This window comes from Nannospalax galili, unplaced genomic scaffold (genome assembly GCF_000622305.1).
Source record: "Nannospalax galili isolate Female #2095 unplaced genomic scaffold, S.galili_v1.0 scaffold155, whole genome shotgun sequence".
Lineage (NCBI taxonomy): Eukaryota > Metazoa > Chordata > Mammalia > Rodentia > Spalacidae > Nannospalax > Nannospalax galili.
Window position 1 is genome coordinate 976,348 of NW_008339923.1, and position 19,598 is coordinate 995,945.

Consider the following 19,598-nt stretch of genomic DNA (forward strand, 5'->3'; position numbering starts at 1 on the left):
AGCTATACAGAAAACGTGATATGCTTTTCTGGTGTCTGAATTTGTGAATTGGAAATAAAGTAAGAATGTTAAGTGGAGGTTGGAATATAGAAAGGGCAACAACACTGAGGTCAGATTGTTCCATTAAGCAGGTTTCACACCTTTGAGGGACATAGAGGCCAGTAGACAAAACCTGGGCTTCCGACAGTGTGGGGAATTAGGATAAATAAATAAATTAGGATAAAGAAATAAACCTGACAGCTAGATCTTCACACTGGACTGCTTTTAGGAACTTCCAGAAAATAGTCTCTCTTAAACTTTGGCATGAAATGGAAAAGAAAGAAAACAATTAAATCTTATCCTAGATAATTCATTGGCATAAACTGGCCATGCTGTCTGTTTGCAGCCTACACTCATAATATTTGAATGTTCTGAAAAAACAAGATAGACATTTGGTTCTTATGGTGCTAACTAGAGGATACTTACGTATTTGATCAAAACAAGCAAAGACTTTATTGGAACTGAAATAGTTTCCATATTAAAAATGAGAGCAAAATTTTAAAGTATGAATTAATATAGTTAAATAGAAAGGTTGAAAAATGAGGAACGAGCACTTAAAAATCAAACAGCTCTTCTAAAAATAGAACGATAATGAATAACTATGCAGACTTAGGAATTAGTTAATTGGAAAATGGATCATAAAATTTTTCCAAACCACAATCTAGAAAGGAAAGAAAGAAGTTGAAGAGAAGGAAGGATACTCCTTTAATCACAGTACTTAGCAGGAAAATTGTGAGTTCAAGGTCTTCCTTAACTACATAGGGAATTCCCAACCTCAGATAAATGAGTCCTTGTCTCAAAAAGAAAGGTTAAAGAGACATGGAGAATAAGAAAATTAACAAATCTAATGAGAACGCCAAGAGGAGAGGTAGGAAAAGATTATAGACAATATTTGAAAAACTAATGGATTAAAATGTAGTATTGATAAACAATAACAATCTTTTTATTAACAGCTGGGTGTGGTGGCACACACCTGACTCTAATCTCAGCACTGCAAAGACCGAGGCAGGAAGGTGGTTCAGTTTGAGGTCAATAGATGGTTCAGCAGGTAAAGGCACTTGCTTTCCAAGCTTACCAACCTGAGTTCCTCTGGGTCCTACATGATAGAAAGAGAGAATGAACTCCCACAAGTTGTTCCCTGACCTACACACACACACTGTGACACATGTGTGCACATACACAAATAACTTATTAAGCATATGTGACTAAAATAGGTGTGGTATTTGTTTCTATAATTGATGTAACATATTTCTTTCCAAGTTGTATTTGGTTTGAAATTTTTATTTGTTTTGTTTTAAGACAGAGTCTCACTGTGTAGCCCTGGCCAGCCTGGAACTCATGTAGACCAGGCTGGCCTTGGACTCAGAGATCTGCCCACCTCTGCCTCTAGAGTGCTGGGTAATATTAAACATATGCACCACCAGGTCTGGCTCCTTCAAGTTTTGAATGAAGTATAATTGTTTCAAAATTCTTCTGAGGGGCCTGGAGAGGTGGCTCAGTGGTTAAGAGCACTGACTGTTCTTGCAGAGGACCCGGGTTCGATTCCCAGCACCCACATGGCGGCTACGAACCGTCCTTAACTCCAGTTCCAGGGGAATCTGACACCTTCTGACCTCTGCGGCATTGCACAACACGGGTGCACTCACATACATGCAGGCAATACACTCATACACATAAAATGAAAATAATAAATAAAAATAATTTTTAAAAAAATTCTTCTGAGAAAAGATATATATGACATTCCTTGGTACCACTATTAAGTTTTTGTTATTTCTGTCTAAATTCTCCATGCATTTATACATAGATCACTTCTGCTTTTTATTGACTACCCCTTGCCTGTAACCGCTAAACATTATAAATATTCTCCAGAGTTCTTGAATGTCCCGTTGTTCACTCACAGAACTTGCAGAAATATATCTTGACCTTTCCCCCGCCCCAGTAGAGTAAGGTAGAATCATGAAATTGAGAGAGAATTGAAAGACTGTCCGCATAACAATTGTATTTTCGGAAGTGTTACAAAAGAGAGCCAAACTATCCTTTTCTACTAAAGTTCTGATTGTCTTCTCCAGGATTAACTACTGTGTTAAAAAGGGAGTAACAAGTCTGTAAACTTAGATGTGTATTATTAAGATGATAATAAACCCTTAAAAACGTCCTGAATCTTTATAAATGGATAGCCCATGAACCTGGTCTTATAAATGGATAGCCCATGAACTCGGTCTCGGTCTCGGTCTCGGTCTCTCTCTCTCTCTCTCTCTCTCTCTCTCTCCTCTCTCTCTCGCTCTCTCTCTCGCTCTCTCTCGGTGTAGGCGTTCGTTTGTATATGCATTCACATTGCATGCATGTGCACATGTGTGTTAGAGGCCAGAGGTCAGTTTTGGGTGACTTCCTCAGTTGCTCTGCCCCCTGATGTTTTGAAACATCTCTCACTGAATCTGGAGCTCATTGATGCTAGACAGATGGCCAGCAAGCTGTGGACCCTCATGCTTATGCAGCTTACAATTAAGCAGTATTTTGCTGACTGAGCATCTTCCCAGCCCCTGGTTTGTATTTTTCCTGTCTCTTTAAAATACATAATCCAAACCAAAACCAAGCAATTGTTATAATTATTTTACCAAACCAAATAATTTTTTTAAATTTGTAAATGGCTTGTTCACTAAAAACTTTAATTTCCTTAGTCAGTTTGTTGCATTTAAATTCTTTAAGTGCCCACTTAACACAAATAAGAATAAAAAGAACGAAGCAAAATAGTAAATAGAGGTGCAATTTGGTGAAAGAGCAGATATGAAGTACCTCTGGAATTTCCTTTTTTTAAAGATAAAGTTTTACTTTATCTTTTATTCATAAAATTCAGATACTATTTACACTTTACTGTTAGGATTGGATTAGATATTTAGAGTGTTCTAAGTTATAGTTTCTTCAGTCACTTTTGTGAACAGGTAGGTGGTATATACATGTGTGTGCACACAGAACCCAAAGGAAGATATTAGGTGTCCTCCTATAATCAGACTTCACCTTATTCTCTTGAGACAGGGTCTCTCACTAAACCTGGAGCTCACTGTTTTTTGGTTAGGCTGGCCAGTCAGAAAGCACCATTGATTGTCTTGTGCCCACACCCTCCCACCTCCAGCCCTAGGGGTACAGATGAGTGCAACCATGCCTAACTGTTTTACATAGGTGCTAGGGATCCAAACTCAGATCCTTGAACTTTCTTGACAAAGCACTATTACCCCTCAGCCATGTCCCCAGCCCCTTCAGTTTCTTAATGTGTGTATTCTATTTATGTGGGTATGGTCTCCTACCCAATTTAATGCACTCAATTTAATGTATATATAATACAGCATGTAGAGTCTGATTAATGTCCCCAAATGTCCTTCAGTGTGGCCCATCAGAAGTCCCATCCGTGTAAGACACTGTCTCTCCCCCTCCCAGCAGCTATCAACTGCCAGAAGTTCTTTAGGTTGGGCTGGGGTTTCTTACCTCCCCATGCTGGAGTTTTGTCTGGTTTGAACTTGCTTAGGACCTGTGCATGATGTCACCGTTGCTGTGAGTCCATATAAGTAACTGATGAGCCTCCTGGAAGATTCTGCTTCCTTGTGAACATCCACCCCTTTCCGCTCTTAGAATCTTTCTGCCTCCTCTTTCATAGTGTGCCCTGAGCTCTGGGAAGCAGAGATTTCAAATAGGTGTCCTGTTCAGGGCCAAACACTCTGCTGTCCCTGGTTCTCTGCACATTGGCCAATTGTGTCATTTTCTGGGTTTCATTTGCTGCATAAGGAAACTTCTCTGGTGAAAGTTGAGAGATGCATTCATCTTATGTGTAGAAGTTGCATTGAAGATGTGTCACTTTAAGATTAAGCATCTCACAGACACTCTGCATTTGGCTAGTTCAGGAATTCTGTAATAGTCTCTGTTGCAAAAAAAAAAAGCTCCTTTGATAAAGGTTGAAAGGTATATTTGTCTATAAATATGAAAATGCATGTTTAGAATAAAGTAAGAAATTACATTGGTCTAGGGATATGGCAAAAGTGGGTTTTTCTCTACGATCTGTGACCTCTCTGGCATGTGTATTTGGCTGTTTATGGTACCACACATGAGTTCCCTCCCATTGAGTGGGCCTTAATTCCAATTAGACAGCTGTTGATTACCCCCAAGATAAAAGTGCCACTACTGCACCAATAGCAATAGTTTACTGGGCCAGTCATTATTGTTTATTAAGCTTTACAGCTGGGTAGGACCATTGATTGGCTTTCTCCCTTGGAAGCTTACATAGTATCCCCTGATACCATGAGAGATAGTCTTCAGGGAGGAGGCTTCCAGGTCAGTTTAGCTTGATTGCTCTAAGTCCTGTGTCTGAAGTGTGGGCTGTCTTCAGCAGTAGGGTAATACTCAAGTTGTTGGTCAGGGTAATCCAAGAAACTCCCAGAACACCCCAGTTCAGTTTACACATCATTAGCTTATTAATTTTGTGAAAATATTACCATGACTATGTCATTTCAAATCTGAGATTTTCATAATTTTCCATTTATTTAACCTAGGTTGTTAAAATTACACATTGTCCCACACTGCTGACTAGAGATGGAGACCGAATTCGAAGTAATGGAAAATTTGGGGGCCTTCAAAATAAAGCTCCTCCAATGGATAAACTTCGGGGAATGGTCTTTGGAGCTCCAGTACCAAAACAGTGTCTGATCTTAGGTGAACAAATAGGTAAGTTGAATAAGTATCACCCCCCACACCCCCTACTTTTTTTTTGAGACAGGGTTTTATATATCCTAAGCTAGTCTGGAATTCACCATATAGTCTAGGATGACCTTGAACTTCCTGATCCACCTACCTCCACCTCTGAGTATTGGGATTACAGATGTTTACCCTCCTACGCTGAGTTTGTTTTTCAGTGCTAGAGGTTGAACCTGGGATCTTCTATATGTTAGGCAAGCATTCTACCACTGAGCTACATTCCCAGCTGAATGAGTATCTAAATGCAATTTCTGATGTGATTTTAACTTTGTATTTAAGGGTTTATATATGTAGAATCTAACATGAAAAATTAACCAGTGCACTGGATAGCTTGTCAACTTGACATATCTGGAAAGAGGAACCCTCAGTTGGAGAATTGCCTGTCAGTTTGGATTATCCTGTATGAATCTCTGTGAGGCATTTTCTTGATTTTTGAGTGATATGAGAGGGTCCAGCCCACTGTGGGAGGTTCACTCCTGGACAAGTAGTCCTAGATTGTACAAGAAAGCAGTCTGAGCACAGGCCAGAGGAGCAAGTCAGTAAGCTTGGGATTCCCTATTTCAATTCCTGCCTCCAGGACCTTGCCCTGGAGAATGAACTGTGATTGAGCTGTGTAAACCAAATAAATCCTAAGTCATTTTTGGTCAGAATTTTATCACAGCAGTAGAAAATAACTAGGATAACCAGTAACTAATGTAAATCCTTCTGACCATAGGTGGGTCTATTCTCCCTCCCTCCCTCTTTCCTTTACTGAGTATGTTGCAATGGAGCAGTGGTGTAGAGAGTAACTTGGGAAACTCAGGTGCTACCTGCCTCTTTTTACTCTGTAAGAATACACTGTCCTTACTGAATTAGTAGTTTATTAGATAATCCTAACATTTATTTTTCTCTCAAAGTGTGTGACTTTCTAGAATATAAGAATTTTTGAACCAGCCATAGTGGCATGTGCCTATAGCACCAGCTACTTCGGGAGAGTGAAGCAAGTAGATCTCTTGAGTTCAGGAATTTGAGGCTAGTCTGGGCAAAATAGCAAAACCCCATATCAAAAAACTATGTATTTTTTCTTACAGTATGTGCTGTGGACCCTTCCCCCACCACTGTTTTCTCTTCTGCAGGCTGTTTCCTAGTTGGCCAATATTACTGTCTGTGTTTCTCATTGTTATCTTTCTACTAATTGTAATATACACGTGCCATAAAATTTGCCATCTTAACTATTTTCACAGGGCAGTTCAGTAGTGTTAAATGTATTAACATTGCTGTACAATGTCTCCCAAAATGCATTTGCAAAACTGAAACTTCATACTCATTGACTAGTAACTTCCCATCTCTTATCTCCTAGCAGTCATTCTACTTGGAATTCTCTTTTGATTTGGCTATTCTAGATAACCCTGGAAATGGAGTTGCATGTTATTTTCCTGTTTACTTAGCATGAGGTGAAGGTTCATCTATGTTATGGAAAATATGAATGTATGTAGTTTTAGTTTATTTTCATTACAGAATAGTATTTCACTGTGTAACTATACCATTATTTATTCAGCTGTTGAATTTGGGGAGTTTCCAGTTTTGAGATTCTACTTTGGCCATAGCAGTTTTTAAAGTAGTAGTTGGAAAAAATTGTAGGAAGGGGGTTTATGCTTCTGCTTATGATGTTAATGACTACACACAAAACCTGCTCTGAAATGCAAATAAAAATTACATTGAGATTCTATCTCCAGTCAAAAATGCTGTCATTGGGAAAACAATAAATGCAGGTAAGGATGTTGATAAAAGGGGAGCCCTTATACTCTACTAGTTTAGCCACTGTGGAAACCAGTATGGAGGTTTCTTTTTTAAAAATCTAAAAATAGCCAGGCATGGCTTTAATCTCACCACTTTTAAGTTTCTTGTTCTTTTAAATATTTTCAAAGTTTCATTTTCACATAAAGTAAAAGCTTAAATCACATCAGACCATTTAATTACTGATGTGCTATAAAGTCTATTTGAGTATAAAACAATAGCACCTAACCCAAGAGTACTTGAAGCCAACCAGGAATGTTTTAGAAGGAATTGGGGGCCAGGGCAGGGATTGCAAATCCGAAGATGATTGGAAGTAGCTAAGAGAAAAACAAGGGAAACTGAGACAGTCAGAAACCTAAATAAGCAGTTCTAAATACAGATAAGACATTATTTATTCAGATGAATATGATAGCCATTTTCGTGCAAACATTAGAAGTGTAGAAGTCTTTGACAAGGTTACATGGAAATGAATAGAAATATTGCAGGGGATATAGCTCAGCTGTAAAATGTTTGCTAGCATACACAAGGATGTAGATTTGATCCCATCACCGAAAATCCACAGCACAACTGTCAGGTGTGATAGTGCCCACCTGTAAGTAATTTCAACACTTAGGGGAGGCTGAGGCTGGAAGATACCAAGTCCCCATTTCAGAAAGAAAAGGAAGGGAAGGGAGCAGAGGGGAGGGGAAGGGGAAGAAGGGGAGGGGAAAAGAAAGGAAAGGAGGAAAGGAAAAAAAAATGGCACATGTTAAATTTGAGTCTGAATAAGAAGAGGAAAAATTAAACTTCCAAACCTGTAAAATAAAAAGTGAAGGAAGCTGGATGAGGTGGTTCACACCTTCAATCCCAGCAAGACAGGCAAGTGGCTGGTGGATGCCTGTGAGTTCAATGCCTGCTAGAGATATATAGTGAGACCCTGTCTCAAAAATAAAGAAGATGGGAGACCTTTATTCTGTCCATATTATCCCACATTTTCTGTAGAGTTTTGATAATTAGAAATAGGTTTTAAATGCAAAGAAAATAAAGACATGGAAGAAGCCAGAATGTGAATAAAAAAGAAAAGCTATTAATAGCTTTTCTGTTCATTTTCTGAGGAGACAGGAAAAGCATTTTGATATAACTAGCACATTTATAATCACAGTGTCAAGATTACTGACATTTTTGTTATGTTCATATATTCCAAAGTAGTATATGGCCAGCCAGGTTAGACATCATTTGTGTTTTACTGTACCTTCCTTAATTTATTAGTTCAGATATTAAACTTCAATTATCATAGTCTATTATTGCTCCAATAAAATGTCTGTCTGTCTGTTCAGTGCTGGGGATCAAACCCAGAGCCTCATGTGTGCTATGCAAATTCCCTATTTCTGATCTATATCCCTAGTTCAAAAGCTGTTAGTTTTGTTTGTTCGTTCATTTGTGTGTGTGTGTGTGTGTGTGTGTGTGTGTGTGAGAGAGAGAGAGAGAGAGAGAGAGAGAGAGTGTACACATGTCACGACGCTCATGTAGAGGTCAGAGCACAGCTTTGTTCAGTAGATCCTTTCTTTCTATCTTTGTGTTGGTTCTGGGGAGCAAACTCCAGTCACAAGGCTTACACAACAAGCCTTTGCCCACTGAACCATCTGACCAGCCCTATTTATTTTTAAAAGTGATTTCAGTCACGTGGTCATCCTGTCTCTGCCTCCTAAATCACTGACCACTAGCGTACAGTACCACACTTACCTCATTCCCAGTATTTTTATAAGTAACAAAGATGATCTAAATGTTGTGGCTTTCATGAAAAGGATGTTTTGTTATGGAAATAAGATAATACAGTGATCTCTACCCAGTGCTCAGTTGTCAACATAGGCAGTATTAATTCATTTACACCATCCTCTCACAATGTGCCCCCCTCCTGTTTATTTCGAAGCAAATCAGAACAGAGATATTTTATCTATATAATTTTTTCATAGTAATAAGTGCTTATGAGTTTTTTGCCAGTAAAGGTTTTTAAATCAAGGGACTGAAGAGATGGCTCAGTGGTTAAGAACACTTGCTGCTCTTCTAGAACACCAGAGTTTGTTTCTTAACACCCTGGTCATGTGGTTCATAACCACCTGTAACTCCAGCTTCAGGGGACCCAACATCCTCTTCTGGCTTCCTCTAGCACCTAGATACCTGTGTGCCTACTCACACAGAGGCACATAAGCATAAATAAAAATAAAATCTTTTTTAAAAGTTTTAGGTGGTACACGCCTTTAATCCCAGCACTCGGGAGGGGAAGAGGCTGGCAGACTGAGTTCAAGGCCAGCCTGGAATGGTCTACATAAGCGAGTTCCCAGCCAGCTGGGGCTACATAGTGAGAACCTGTCTCAACATACGCACACACACGTTTTTAAAATCATGTAGATTGCAATTGCAAGTGAATTAAACATTCTCTTTCCCTAGTCCTTTAAATGCTTAAATCTCTCAATCTGAGAATTGTTTTTGTTTGTACATTTGGGTTGGTGAACATTTAATCAGTACAGCCTTTTGGGTATGCTTTCAATCTTTCTATTTTTTTCAATTTATGTGTATATTTTGCCTACATGTATGTAAGTGCACAATGTATGCAATGCTGTGGAGGCCAGAAGGTCAGATCCCCTTGAATTGGAGCTATGGACAGTTGTCAGTCACAATGTGGGTACTGGGAATCAAACCCAGATCCTTTACAAGAGCAGTCATTGCTCTTAGTCATTGAAGCATTTCTCCAGTCCTCCATCATTTTTTTTTTTTTAACTTTCAATCCATTTCTGTTATTTTTAGTAGTGTTTTGAAAAAATGTTTTGCTGTTTGTAGCACATAAAGTTTCATTGGTAATATTATAGTCTGGAATCCACAAATGCCCCAAACAGACAGGTGAGTCTGGAGAAAGAAAGATTTATTACAGCTGGGTACACAGCTGGGCTACACTCTTCCTAGAGGGTCCGAGTGCAGCACCAAGCCTAAGTACTCTGGCTCTTTTTATATTGATCATATTGCTAGGCAACCAAATAGAATACAGAAGCCAATCATCGAGCATTAAGCTTGAGCAAACATTATCAAGCAAATACATAAGTAAATACAATTTTCCATCCAAACCCCCCACCTGCACAGAACTAGCTTCCTTCTCTTTCATAAACTGACATCATCAATCTGTTATTCTACTTTGTCTTTACCCGGGGGGCGGGGGGTATATAGCAATTGTGTCTTAGGAACCTCTAAATGTTGTGGGATACTTTATGTACAGAGAAACTATAGCCACGAGTGGAAAGTTTAGGTTCCCAAGCATGCAGGTGGAGAGTCCCCTAAATAATTTCTGTTCTATTAAGCAACAAGTACTATTTTGCAGAAGCAAGCCAAGCACAACCTACAGAAGCCATAAATCAGCAGTTAACAGGAGCACTCTAGGACACTCTGACCTGTTCCCAAGACCAGGGTCCAGCTTACAAATGTGTTCCCATATCCTGGGCCAACTGCCTGATAATTTCAGAGACTAGAGTCAGTCTAAATTTTAACATGGTGTAGCTATGGTCAAGAAGGTGCCCTATTACAGTAATTGAACTTTTCAGAAAAACCGTAAAATCATTTGTGAGTAGCTGTGTTTTTTTAATTTTTGTTGCCTTTGGAAAAATTCTTTTGAGTTTGGAAAAACTCATAAATATCATGAAGTTTCATTTCCTTATTCTTTGTTTTGTTCTGGTTTTTTTGTGGTGTTGTGGTGTGGTGTGGTGTCCTTGGTGGAAGGAAACAAGCTCCTTCAATTATGATCCTGAGAGGGTCTGGAGAGATGGCTCAGTGATTAAGAGCACTCGCTGCTCTTGCAGAGGATCTGGGTTCGATTGCCAGCGGCTAACAACCAACTATAACTCCAGTTCCAGGGGATCTGATATTTTCTTCTGACCTCCATGGATCTAACATATGAATATATATAGAGGATCGCTAATCAAACTATAGGGTCTATATAAATACTCCAGAATCTGAAGCATTTCTGTTTGTAAGCATTTTAGTTAAAGGATACTCGGCCTGTACTCACAAAATCCATATGCACATGCGTTTCTCTGCTCTGAATGTAGAGCTTCCCAGAATGTTGGGGAGTTGTTTTTGTAATACTTTTTGAGCCTGATATCTATGTTTGAGGTGTGCTGTACTATTAACAAAGGATTTCTGATCTTATATTTAAGCTCCTGCATGTATTTGTTAAATGTTCAGGTGTTCTTAAGTCTAGTTACATGAATATTGATTGTTTTCATGTGACCTTTTAGAGTTCGCTTTAGATTTTTCTTTTTTGAGACAATCTCACTAGGTAGCTCAGGCTGGCATTGATCTTATGATTCTCTCTGCCTCCTCATGAATGTCAGGATTTCAGTCATTTGCCAACAGGTGTGACTGACATTTGAGAGTTTTTAAAAGCCAGTACTACATAGTAGTGTACTTAGGCTTTTGCAGGTACAGGTTATAATATTAAGAGTATGTGGAGGGAGTTATATAACCACTTAAAATATAACGACTTGGGGGCTGGAGAGATGGTTCAGAGGTTGAGGGTACTGACTGCTCTTGCAGAGGACCTAGGTTCAAACTCCAGTACCCACATGGTGGCTGACAATCATCCTAACTCCAGTTCCAGGGAATCTGACACCCTCTTCTGACCTCCACAGATGTTGCACGACGCGGTGCAGTTACATGCATGCTGGCAATACACTCATACACATAAAATAAAAAATAATAGATAAAATATTTTTAAAAATTAAAAAAAAAATGTAACCACCTCAAACTGGGCAATTTTGGCCCACGGAAGGGTAATTTACTCACACTGCAACTAGAATATGGTCACTCTATTTAATATTTAGTGTCTAGTAAATCAAGCAGACAGACAATAATCTTGAGCCTGAATAATATGTTTATGCAAAGTAACACAAAGTTTTTTGAAAGTTACATGTTTTACCAAGTTATTTTTAGAAGAATTATGTATCAAATATAACATACCTGTTGAAAACAGAGGTTTGTTCACTTCCCATACTCTCTTCTTCAGTACAAAACTAGTACTTAATGATCTGCAGCATTGCCAAATTCCATCTACATTGCTTCAGTTACACTTGTTTTCATTTGGGGAATAGTGAATTTTTTAGCAGTACAATATTTAATGCTTTATCTACTCCCACTTGTTCTCCTCTCCCTTTGTCTATGGGGAATTATATTGAATACTCTGTATCACACAGGATGTAAATATTCAGGGTAATGCAATTGATCAAGCACTTTCATATAGAAAACTCTTGGTGTCTGGGGATGCAACTCAGTCAGTGACCTGGCACTTGCCTAATTTGTATAAGGCCCTGGGTTCTATACCCAGCATGGTGGAACAATTAAAGTGGGGTTGGGGGGATGTTGAAACTTCTGACACAGAAATTAAGTCAAGCAATCAAAATAATTAAAATGTAACTATGTAATGTTGTCTCGGTTAATTTATTTGTTTACATTGAATGTTTCATGACTTTTAAAAGTATTTCCATTCCCTTTGGGACTGGAGAGATGGCTCAGCGGTTAAGAACACTAGTTGTTCTTGCAGAAGACCCGGGTTCGAATTCCGGCACCCACATGGTAGCTAACAACTGTCCTAACTCCAGTTCCAGGGGATCCAGCAGCCTCGTCTGTTCTCCACAGGCATTGCACAACGTGGGTGCACTTACCTACATGCAGGCAATACACACATACACATAAAAATAATAAATTAAAAAAAAATTTTTTTTAAAGTAGTTCCCATAGGTTACCCAGTAATGCTAATTCTTTTTTCTAGAATGTGGATTTAATGTGATACTAGTAATCTATTCAGATGTGTCCTTTGCAGATCTTCTTCAGCAGTATCGCACTGCTGTGTGCAAGCTGGGCTCTGTGAATGAGGATCTTAACGGTCAGTTACAATACCTTCACACGCCTGATATGAAGAAGAAAAAGCAGGAACTTGATGAACAAGAAAAGAGTCTAAAACTAATAGAGCAAAAACTTGGTATATATTTACTTTCTCTTAACTTTTTGTTTGGAAATAAATGCTAGTGAGAGAGAAGAATACTATAAAAAGAAAGAATGCAAGCGATTTGGAACTTGAATTGGCCTCTTAACCTCCAGATTGTTTGATAAATGATTAAAACTATTCTCTTACCAGGAGCAGTAAGAGAACTTCTCAGTATTATTTTAAAATTCCTTTAAGTTAATGTATATCTGTATTTACTTTTCATATTCTAGTCCAACTTTTTTACATTTTCCGTCTTCACAGGTATGACTCCTACACGGAAGTGTAATGACTCATTGCGTCATTCACCAAAGGTTGAGCTCACAGAATGTCCAGTTCCTTCTAAAAGAATGAGAAGAGAATCTACAAGACAAAATAGGTGGGCGTGTTATGACCCCATCATTATTCCTTTATCAGCCCCAGGAGAAGACATAGATTTTTTTAATGATTTTTTTTTTTACTGTTGTAAATGTTAATTGTTTTCATGTTATTAACAGTCCGCTAAAGAGTGAAGTTGCTTTTATGTTGTTTGGCTTAACTTTCGGTACACAGCGTTCTGCTTCCACCAATTTGCAAAATAATGCGTAATCATTTAAAAATAACATTATTTTTAATATTTTCTTACTTTTATGTGTTTGAGTGTATTGCCTGCGTGTATGTGAGTGCACCCATGTCATGCAGTGCTGGGGAAGTCAGAAGAGGGCTTTGGATTGGATTCCCCTGGAACTGGAGTTAAGGACAATTTGTAGCCACCATTTGGGTGCTGGGAATCAAACTCAGGTTCTCTGCAAGAGCAGTCAGTGCTCTTAACTGCTGAGCCATCTCTCCAGCCCCTTATTTATTTTTTTTAATTATTTATTTAATAACACATGATTAGAAGAAGCATTTCATTACAGCATTAACAATTCAATAACAATTTCCAGAGCAAAGATGCATCTCTTTTAGTATTGGCTGTAAATTTTTAGGTTCACAGTTGAATTAATACAGTTGTACAATATTGAGCTCAATACAAATCCTATAAGACATAAAACTGAATGAGGTTTTAACCTTTAGAAAAGATCTCCATTTCATTTTAAAGCATACTGTTTCATACAGAAAAACTCTTTTTTTTACTTACTTACTTACTTACTTACTTATTTATTTATTTATTTGGTCTTTTTGAGACAGGGTCTCCATGTAGCCCCAGCTGTCCTTGAACTCACTATGTAGACCAGGCTGGCCTTGAACTCACAGAGATCCACCTGCCTCTGCCTCCTGAGTGCTGGGATTAAAGGCAGTGACCACCACGCCTGGCCCCCTAAAAACTCATTTTTAATGCTACTAACACGTTTGCATATGTGTTTCTAATCACTGTGTATCTGATTATTACTAGTCACAGTCGGTTACTATCTGAGATCCACCCGAGCATGGATATAAAATCATTGGGTAGATTTCAATGGTAGTATGTTTCACCTCTACTAATTAACATGGAGCAAATTTTTATGCTGCTTCTTCAAATATAACTCATTTTTTATTTGTTGGGTTTTTTTTTTTGTGTATTTCATACAGAACATCCCAAAACAATCTTATTCATCTATGTACCCACTTCCTAAATGGTACCATCCCATAGTCACCCTCTGTAATCTCTGCTGCTGTCCACTGTGTTGTCAGCACCCCCAGCCATTCTCCAGTGGTTGTCCATCTGCCGAATCTAGTCAGCCTATCTAGAGATTTTTGTTTTAGGAAGATCAGCTGTTCCTCATCTAGCAGCAATCAGTTGTCAATATTGCTTTAGATAAGATTGGGGTCTGTTGTTCATTTTCCCAGTTCTGTGTTGGATTACTGTCTGGGAGTCTCTTGGGCCACCCTGGCCAAAAATTCAAAGGAAGGTATTGCTTGTCTAGCATTGTTTCTTGTTATGTAGCCTTTAGCTATGTATATAGACTCTTAAAGAGTTATATTGACTCTTTTAATCTTTAGTTATACTTTCCTTTTGGGTGTTTTAAGACCATTCAGTTGGCTCCGATAAACCATTTTATTTTTACTCTGAAGTTCATTTGAGGATCTGTTCCTCAGGGGTCACATGGGCCCAGGAGGAGCCCCTGGCTTCTTTCCTTTACCAGTTCCATCTATGTGAAGATAAGTCAAAGGTCCTACTTGACCATGGCTGGCTTCACTTGGAAGCATGGAGGAAATGTTTCCTCTGTGTTGACCCTCCTCTTTGTAGACTGGATACTCATAATAAATAAAATAAGTATTTTATTTATTATTTTTATTTTATGTGTATGAGTGTATTGCCTGCATGTATGTGAGTGCACCCATGTTATGCAGTGCTGCAGAGGTCAGAAGAGGGTGTCGGATTCCCCTGGAACTGGAGTTAAAGATAGTTTGTAGCTGCCATGTGGGTACTGGGAATCAAACCTAGGTCCTCTGTAAGAACAGTCAGTGCTCTTAACTGCTGAGCCATCTCTCCAGCCCCACATTAGTTATTTTTAAGTTGCTCATGGTTGATTTGATCTGAGTTCACTCTCATCGGTTAGAGAATGATGGTAATGCCTTTGGTGCAGCTGCTGTGAACAGTGAAGAGCCATGTCTGGTGTGGCGTCTAGGAGCCAGCAGTTGGTAATTGGTTCTGCCCATAGTGAATGCAAAGCCTGCAAGCCTCACTGGCTTTGCTCTGCTCTGCCTCGATTATAAATAAATCCCACTCAGAGAAGACAATCAGTGGGGACGGTTCTGTTTCTACAACAGCAGAAGAAATACAAAAAAAGAGAGAGAGAATTTTATCATGTCCTGTGTGTCTTTCTTAAGCAAAGATGTAAGGAAATTTTGTTTAAATGACTAGTGATTTTTTTTTTTTCCTCTCCCATCTCAGCCTATCCCCCACAGATCTTGCCCTGACATTTTTCTTACTCAGACTGTCAGAGCATTTGAACATATCTTTTTTTAAGTGACATTTCAGGGGCTGGAGAGATGGTTCAGCAGTTAAGAGCACTGACTGTTCTTGTAGAGGACCCAGATTTGAATCCCAGCACCCACATGGCAGGTAACAACTGTCAGTAACCAGTTTCAGGGGATTTGGCGCACTCTTCTGACCTCCATGATAATTTCATGACAGAGGTGCACTTATGCACATACAGGCAATATGCTCATACATATAAAATAAAGTTAATAAATAAAATATTAAAAACTTAATGACATTTCCTTTAGTATTTATGCATGTACATACTTGCCATGGAGTGCTTGTGGAAGTCAGAAAACAACTTGCAGGAGTGCCTGTCTCTACCATGTGGGTCTTGGAGAGCAAGAACAGGCTTGGCAGGAAGTGCCTGTACCCTCTGAGCCATCTTGCCAGCCCAAGTATCTTAACAGTATTGAAATAGGGAGAATTCTTAAATAAGATTAAGAATAAATTATATATTTTTTATTTATTTTTATGTTATGTGTATGAGTATTGCCTGCATGTAAGTACATGCACTATATGTGTACAGTGCCCATGGAGGTCAGAAGAGGGCATCAGATTCCCTGAAACTGGAGTTATGGATGGTTGTTAGCCATCATGTGGATGCTGGAATTCAAACCCAGGTCCTCTGCAAGAGCAGCCAGTGCACTTAACTGCTGAAGGTCTCTCCAGCCCCAAGAACAAATTTTAATAGGAAAAGAAATAATAATAATAAGTATGTATCCATGTCTATTTGTAATTTTTATTTATATATAAAATACATTCTTCTTAAGAGAAATTACATGCCATGTTTCATTAACTCCAAGATATAATTAGTTATAGGAAATGCCATTTTATTAAACATTAAAGAACTGTAATTAAATCTTGACATTATAAAGTATATCTGGATTTGAAGGATAGTGTGAAACAGTGGGGATCTTTTTTTTGTTGTTTTTGTTTCTGTTGTTTGAGCTTTTTGAGACAGAGTCTTCCTGTAGCCCTAGCTGACTTGGCCCTTGCTATGTAGACCTGGCTGGCCTGAATCTCACAGTGATCCTCCTACCTCTGCCTCCTGAGCACTGGGACGCCTAGCTACAATGGGCATCTCACTCTATGCTTAGCAATACAGGATTTTATTCAGTATACATCTTGGTTTTCTAATTGATTTTTCTTTTTATAAAAATAATGTTTCTCAAAAAATGTCTTTCTTCAGTTTAGAGGTAGCAGATTAGTGTACTTTCATCAGAAATTTTGGTATTTAGATATACCTGAATAAAAATATACAAATAGCAAGCATTTACTATCTGTATCACTACATTAATGAGTAATCAGTACATAATCCAGATGCTAGGTATCAAAGTCAGAGCCTCACATATACTACACAGGCCAAGTAAGAATTGTATTAAATCTGTTTGTACTAGGATTACAGTTAGTAGAACATAGTTCCATAGGCTATTTAAACATCCAAATATGATAAGAGAATTTAGGAAAGGAAATCACTGCTATATAAAACATGTTTTTTTTTCTGTTTCTACTCCAACCAGGATTATAACTAAAACAGATGTGTGAAAGGAGATGGAGCCTGGAGCCCCTGAGCTTACTAAGAATGCCTTGCTTTTGCCTCTCTTTCAGAAGACCAAAAGGTGACTTGCCAAACTGAGTACTTCCAAGGATAGTACAAGAGTCCTGTCAAGAGTGTCCTGTCTCTGCTGATGGGCCTGGAAGCAACTATTCAATTTTCAGAATCTCAGTGGACAATATAGATTCACTGGAAGTATTACGGTCGTCATGTCTTTTGATTGTTACCTTGCAGACGTGTCAGGAAAAAAAAGTAACTCTTGTAGCAGCAACAGTGAAACTGGCACATAGCATTTATTGACCCTGAAGAAAGTAAAGTTTCTCAGTATAATCATGAATATATTAGAACTGTTTTTTGAAAACCTTTTTTATTACTTTTGTGTGAATTTATTTAACCAAATACTTTTTGTCTTTTGTGTAAGGAAGTTTCTAGAGACTAGATATTTAATTGTAAATATGTGAGGAAAGTCAATAAAGAATTCTGAATAAAAATGGGAAAAGCACAGGTGTCTGGGACTTTAAATGTTAAAAATACATGGCAGAGGAAATTGAGTGACATGTAGCATAAAGATTGTACCCTGTGTATAAATAAGATAGATAGCAGCAACTTTGATAAGTATTGTCTGACTTTATTAATACAAGAGCTGTAGTTGCAGCTTTAATTCTACATTTACATTATTTTCTAATTTTTTACTGCTATTTTTAAGAGGGTAAAGAAACCATAGACTCACAAGAATGCAATAAGATTTTGTTAGGAAATTGTTGTATAAACATTTAAATTGTGTGTTAACTCAAGCTAACATGTGCCAGTATATGTGTCTTTGTGTGAGTCTAAGACTATCAGTCTGTGAAGCTGTTTTGTAAGGAATACTCTGGGTACAGTTTTCCTTCTCAGGAAATGTGTGTTTTTAATCCTTTCTGATAATGCAGCAAGGTTAATAAACAGAATCATTTCTCCTCTCCCAAACAAATAAGTTGTTTTCTTTATTAGAATTTAAAGCTCTGTAAAAGTTAGCTTAGTAAGAACTGTTATGACATGACAATCTTTGTAATTGGAACCCATAACTGCCTTGTTGAAGAAAGAAACAAAACAGCAATAAAGGAATTAGGAGGAAGGATGGAGAGTGGCACTCCTGTAATCCTACTACTTTGGAGTTAGAGGCCAGAGGACCAAGAGTCCAAGACCAGCCTTGGCCACATAGCAAGTTTAAGGCTAGTCTCAGCTACATGGAGCTGTGTCTTGGCAACCTGAAGACAAATTTTTAAAATTAATTTTACCAGGCATTGTGACATGCACCTGCAGTTTCAATACTCAGGAGACTGAGGCGGATGATTTCTTGAGTCCAGGAGTTTGAGATCAGTTTAGGCAACACAGTGAAAAAGACTGCATTTAAGAAAAAAAAAAAAAAAAAAAAAAAAAAAAAAAAAAAAAAAAAATGTCAATGGTGCCTTTGGAGCAAGCAGATGGCACACCAAAGATACTGAAAACACAACTAATGGGCTAAATAATCAACAACACACCTGTGTTACTAAAAGCACGAACTCTTGTGGCTCACAATAGATCCAAGTCCTCAAACTCAGTTCTCCATGGTGAGCATTTATGACCCCTTTGAAATACAAACAAGTTGTTGACTATTAAAGCACCTGCCTATCATATGTGAGGTTCTTGGTTTCATTACCCAGCATCACGAATTATTAAATTTGGTGGTTCCCAATAATTAAATTTTTCCTCTTTTTAAATGGATTTCTTTAAAGGTTTTTTTGTCGGTATATTGAGGTATTATCCTTTTCTATATTTAATCAAAATAGGTCACTTGTTTTTTTAAGATTTATGTTTTTTTTTATTTATTATGCCTACATGAGTTTATAAGTTTATACTCATGTGTGTGTGTGTGTGTATACACATTCACATAGATGCCCATAGAGGCCAGAAGTAGGTGTCAGATTCCTGGGAGCTAGAGTTACAGGCATTTGTGATCTGCCTGACATGGGTGCTGGGATCCAAATGCTGGTCTTCATGATAGAGCAACAGTTAGTGCGGTTAACTACTGAGCCATTTCTCCAGCCCCCATTACTGTATTTTTTTAAATATATTTTTATTTGAGAATTTCACACATGCATGAAGTGTGTTTTGATCATACTCACCTCTTCTTCCTCCTCCTCCTCCTAACTCCTCTCCTGATGTCATGTCATCCTTAAAAAAATTAAGAGGACTGGAGAGAGAGTTCAGTGGTTAAGAGCACTGACTGCTCTTGCAAAGAATCCAGGTTCCATTCCCAACACCTTCATGGTGGCTAACAACCATCCATAACTCCGGTTCCAAGGGATCCACTGCCCTCTTCTGACTTCCATGGGCATTGCATGACACACATGCACACATGCAGGCAATACACTCATACATATAAAAATAAAACTTTTTTTTTTTTTATTTTAATAACCCAGGACTGGAGAGTTGGGTCAGCAGTCAAGAGCACCGGCTGCTCTTGCAGAGAACCTGGGTTCAGTTCCCAACACTACATGGTGGCTAACAACTGTCACTAA

The 19,598-nt window shown here is 38.2% G+C and overlaps 1 protein-coding gene across 5 annotated transcripts in view; it reads left to right on the top strand.

Annotated features, from left to right (window-relative positions):
* Smchd1 (structural maintenance of chromosomes flexible hinge domain containing 1) overlaps positions 1–18,436 on the top strand; it is a 158,651-nt gene extending 140,215 nt beyond the window's left edge. Inside the window, exons 45-48 of one of the 5 annotated variants that reach the window (XM_029564274.1) lie at positions 4,578–4,749; positions 12,383–12,556; positions 12,824–12,938; positions 17,112–18,436. In XM_029564274.1, the coding sequence (XP_029420134.1) occupies positions 4,578–4,749; positions 12,383–12,556; positions 12,824–12,938; positions 17,112–17,139 (489 nt within the window). In that variant the 3' untranslated portion in view covers positions 17,140–18,436. Of the gene's footprint in view, positions 1–4,577; positions 4,750–12,382; positions 12,557–12,823; positions 12,939–17,023 lie in introns of all 5 variants that reach the window. The other 4 variants (XM_029564276.1, XM_029564275.1, XM_008834611.1 and 1 more) reach the window with 4 other exon arrangements.
* The last annotated feature ends 1,162 nt before the right edge of the window (positions 18,437–19,598 follow it).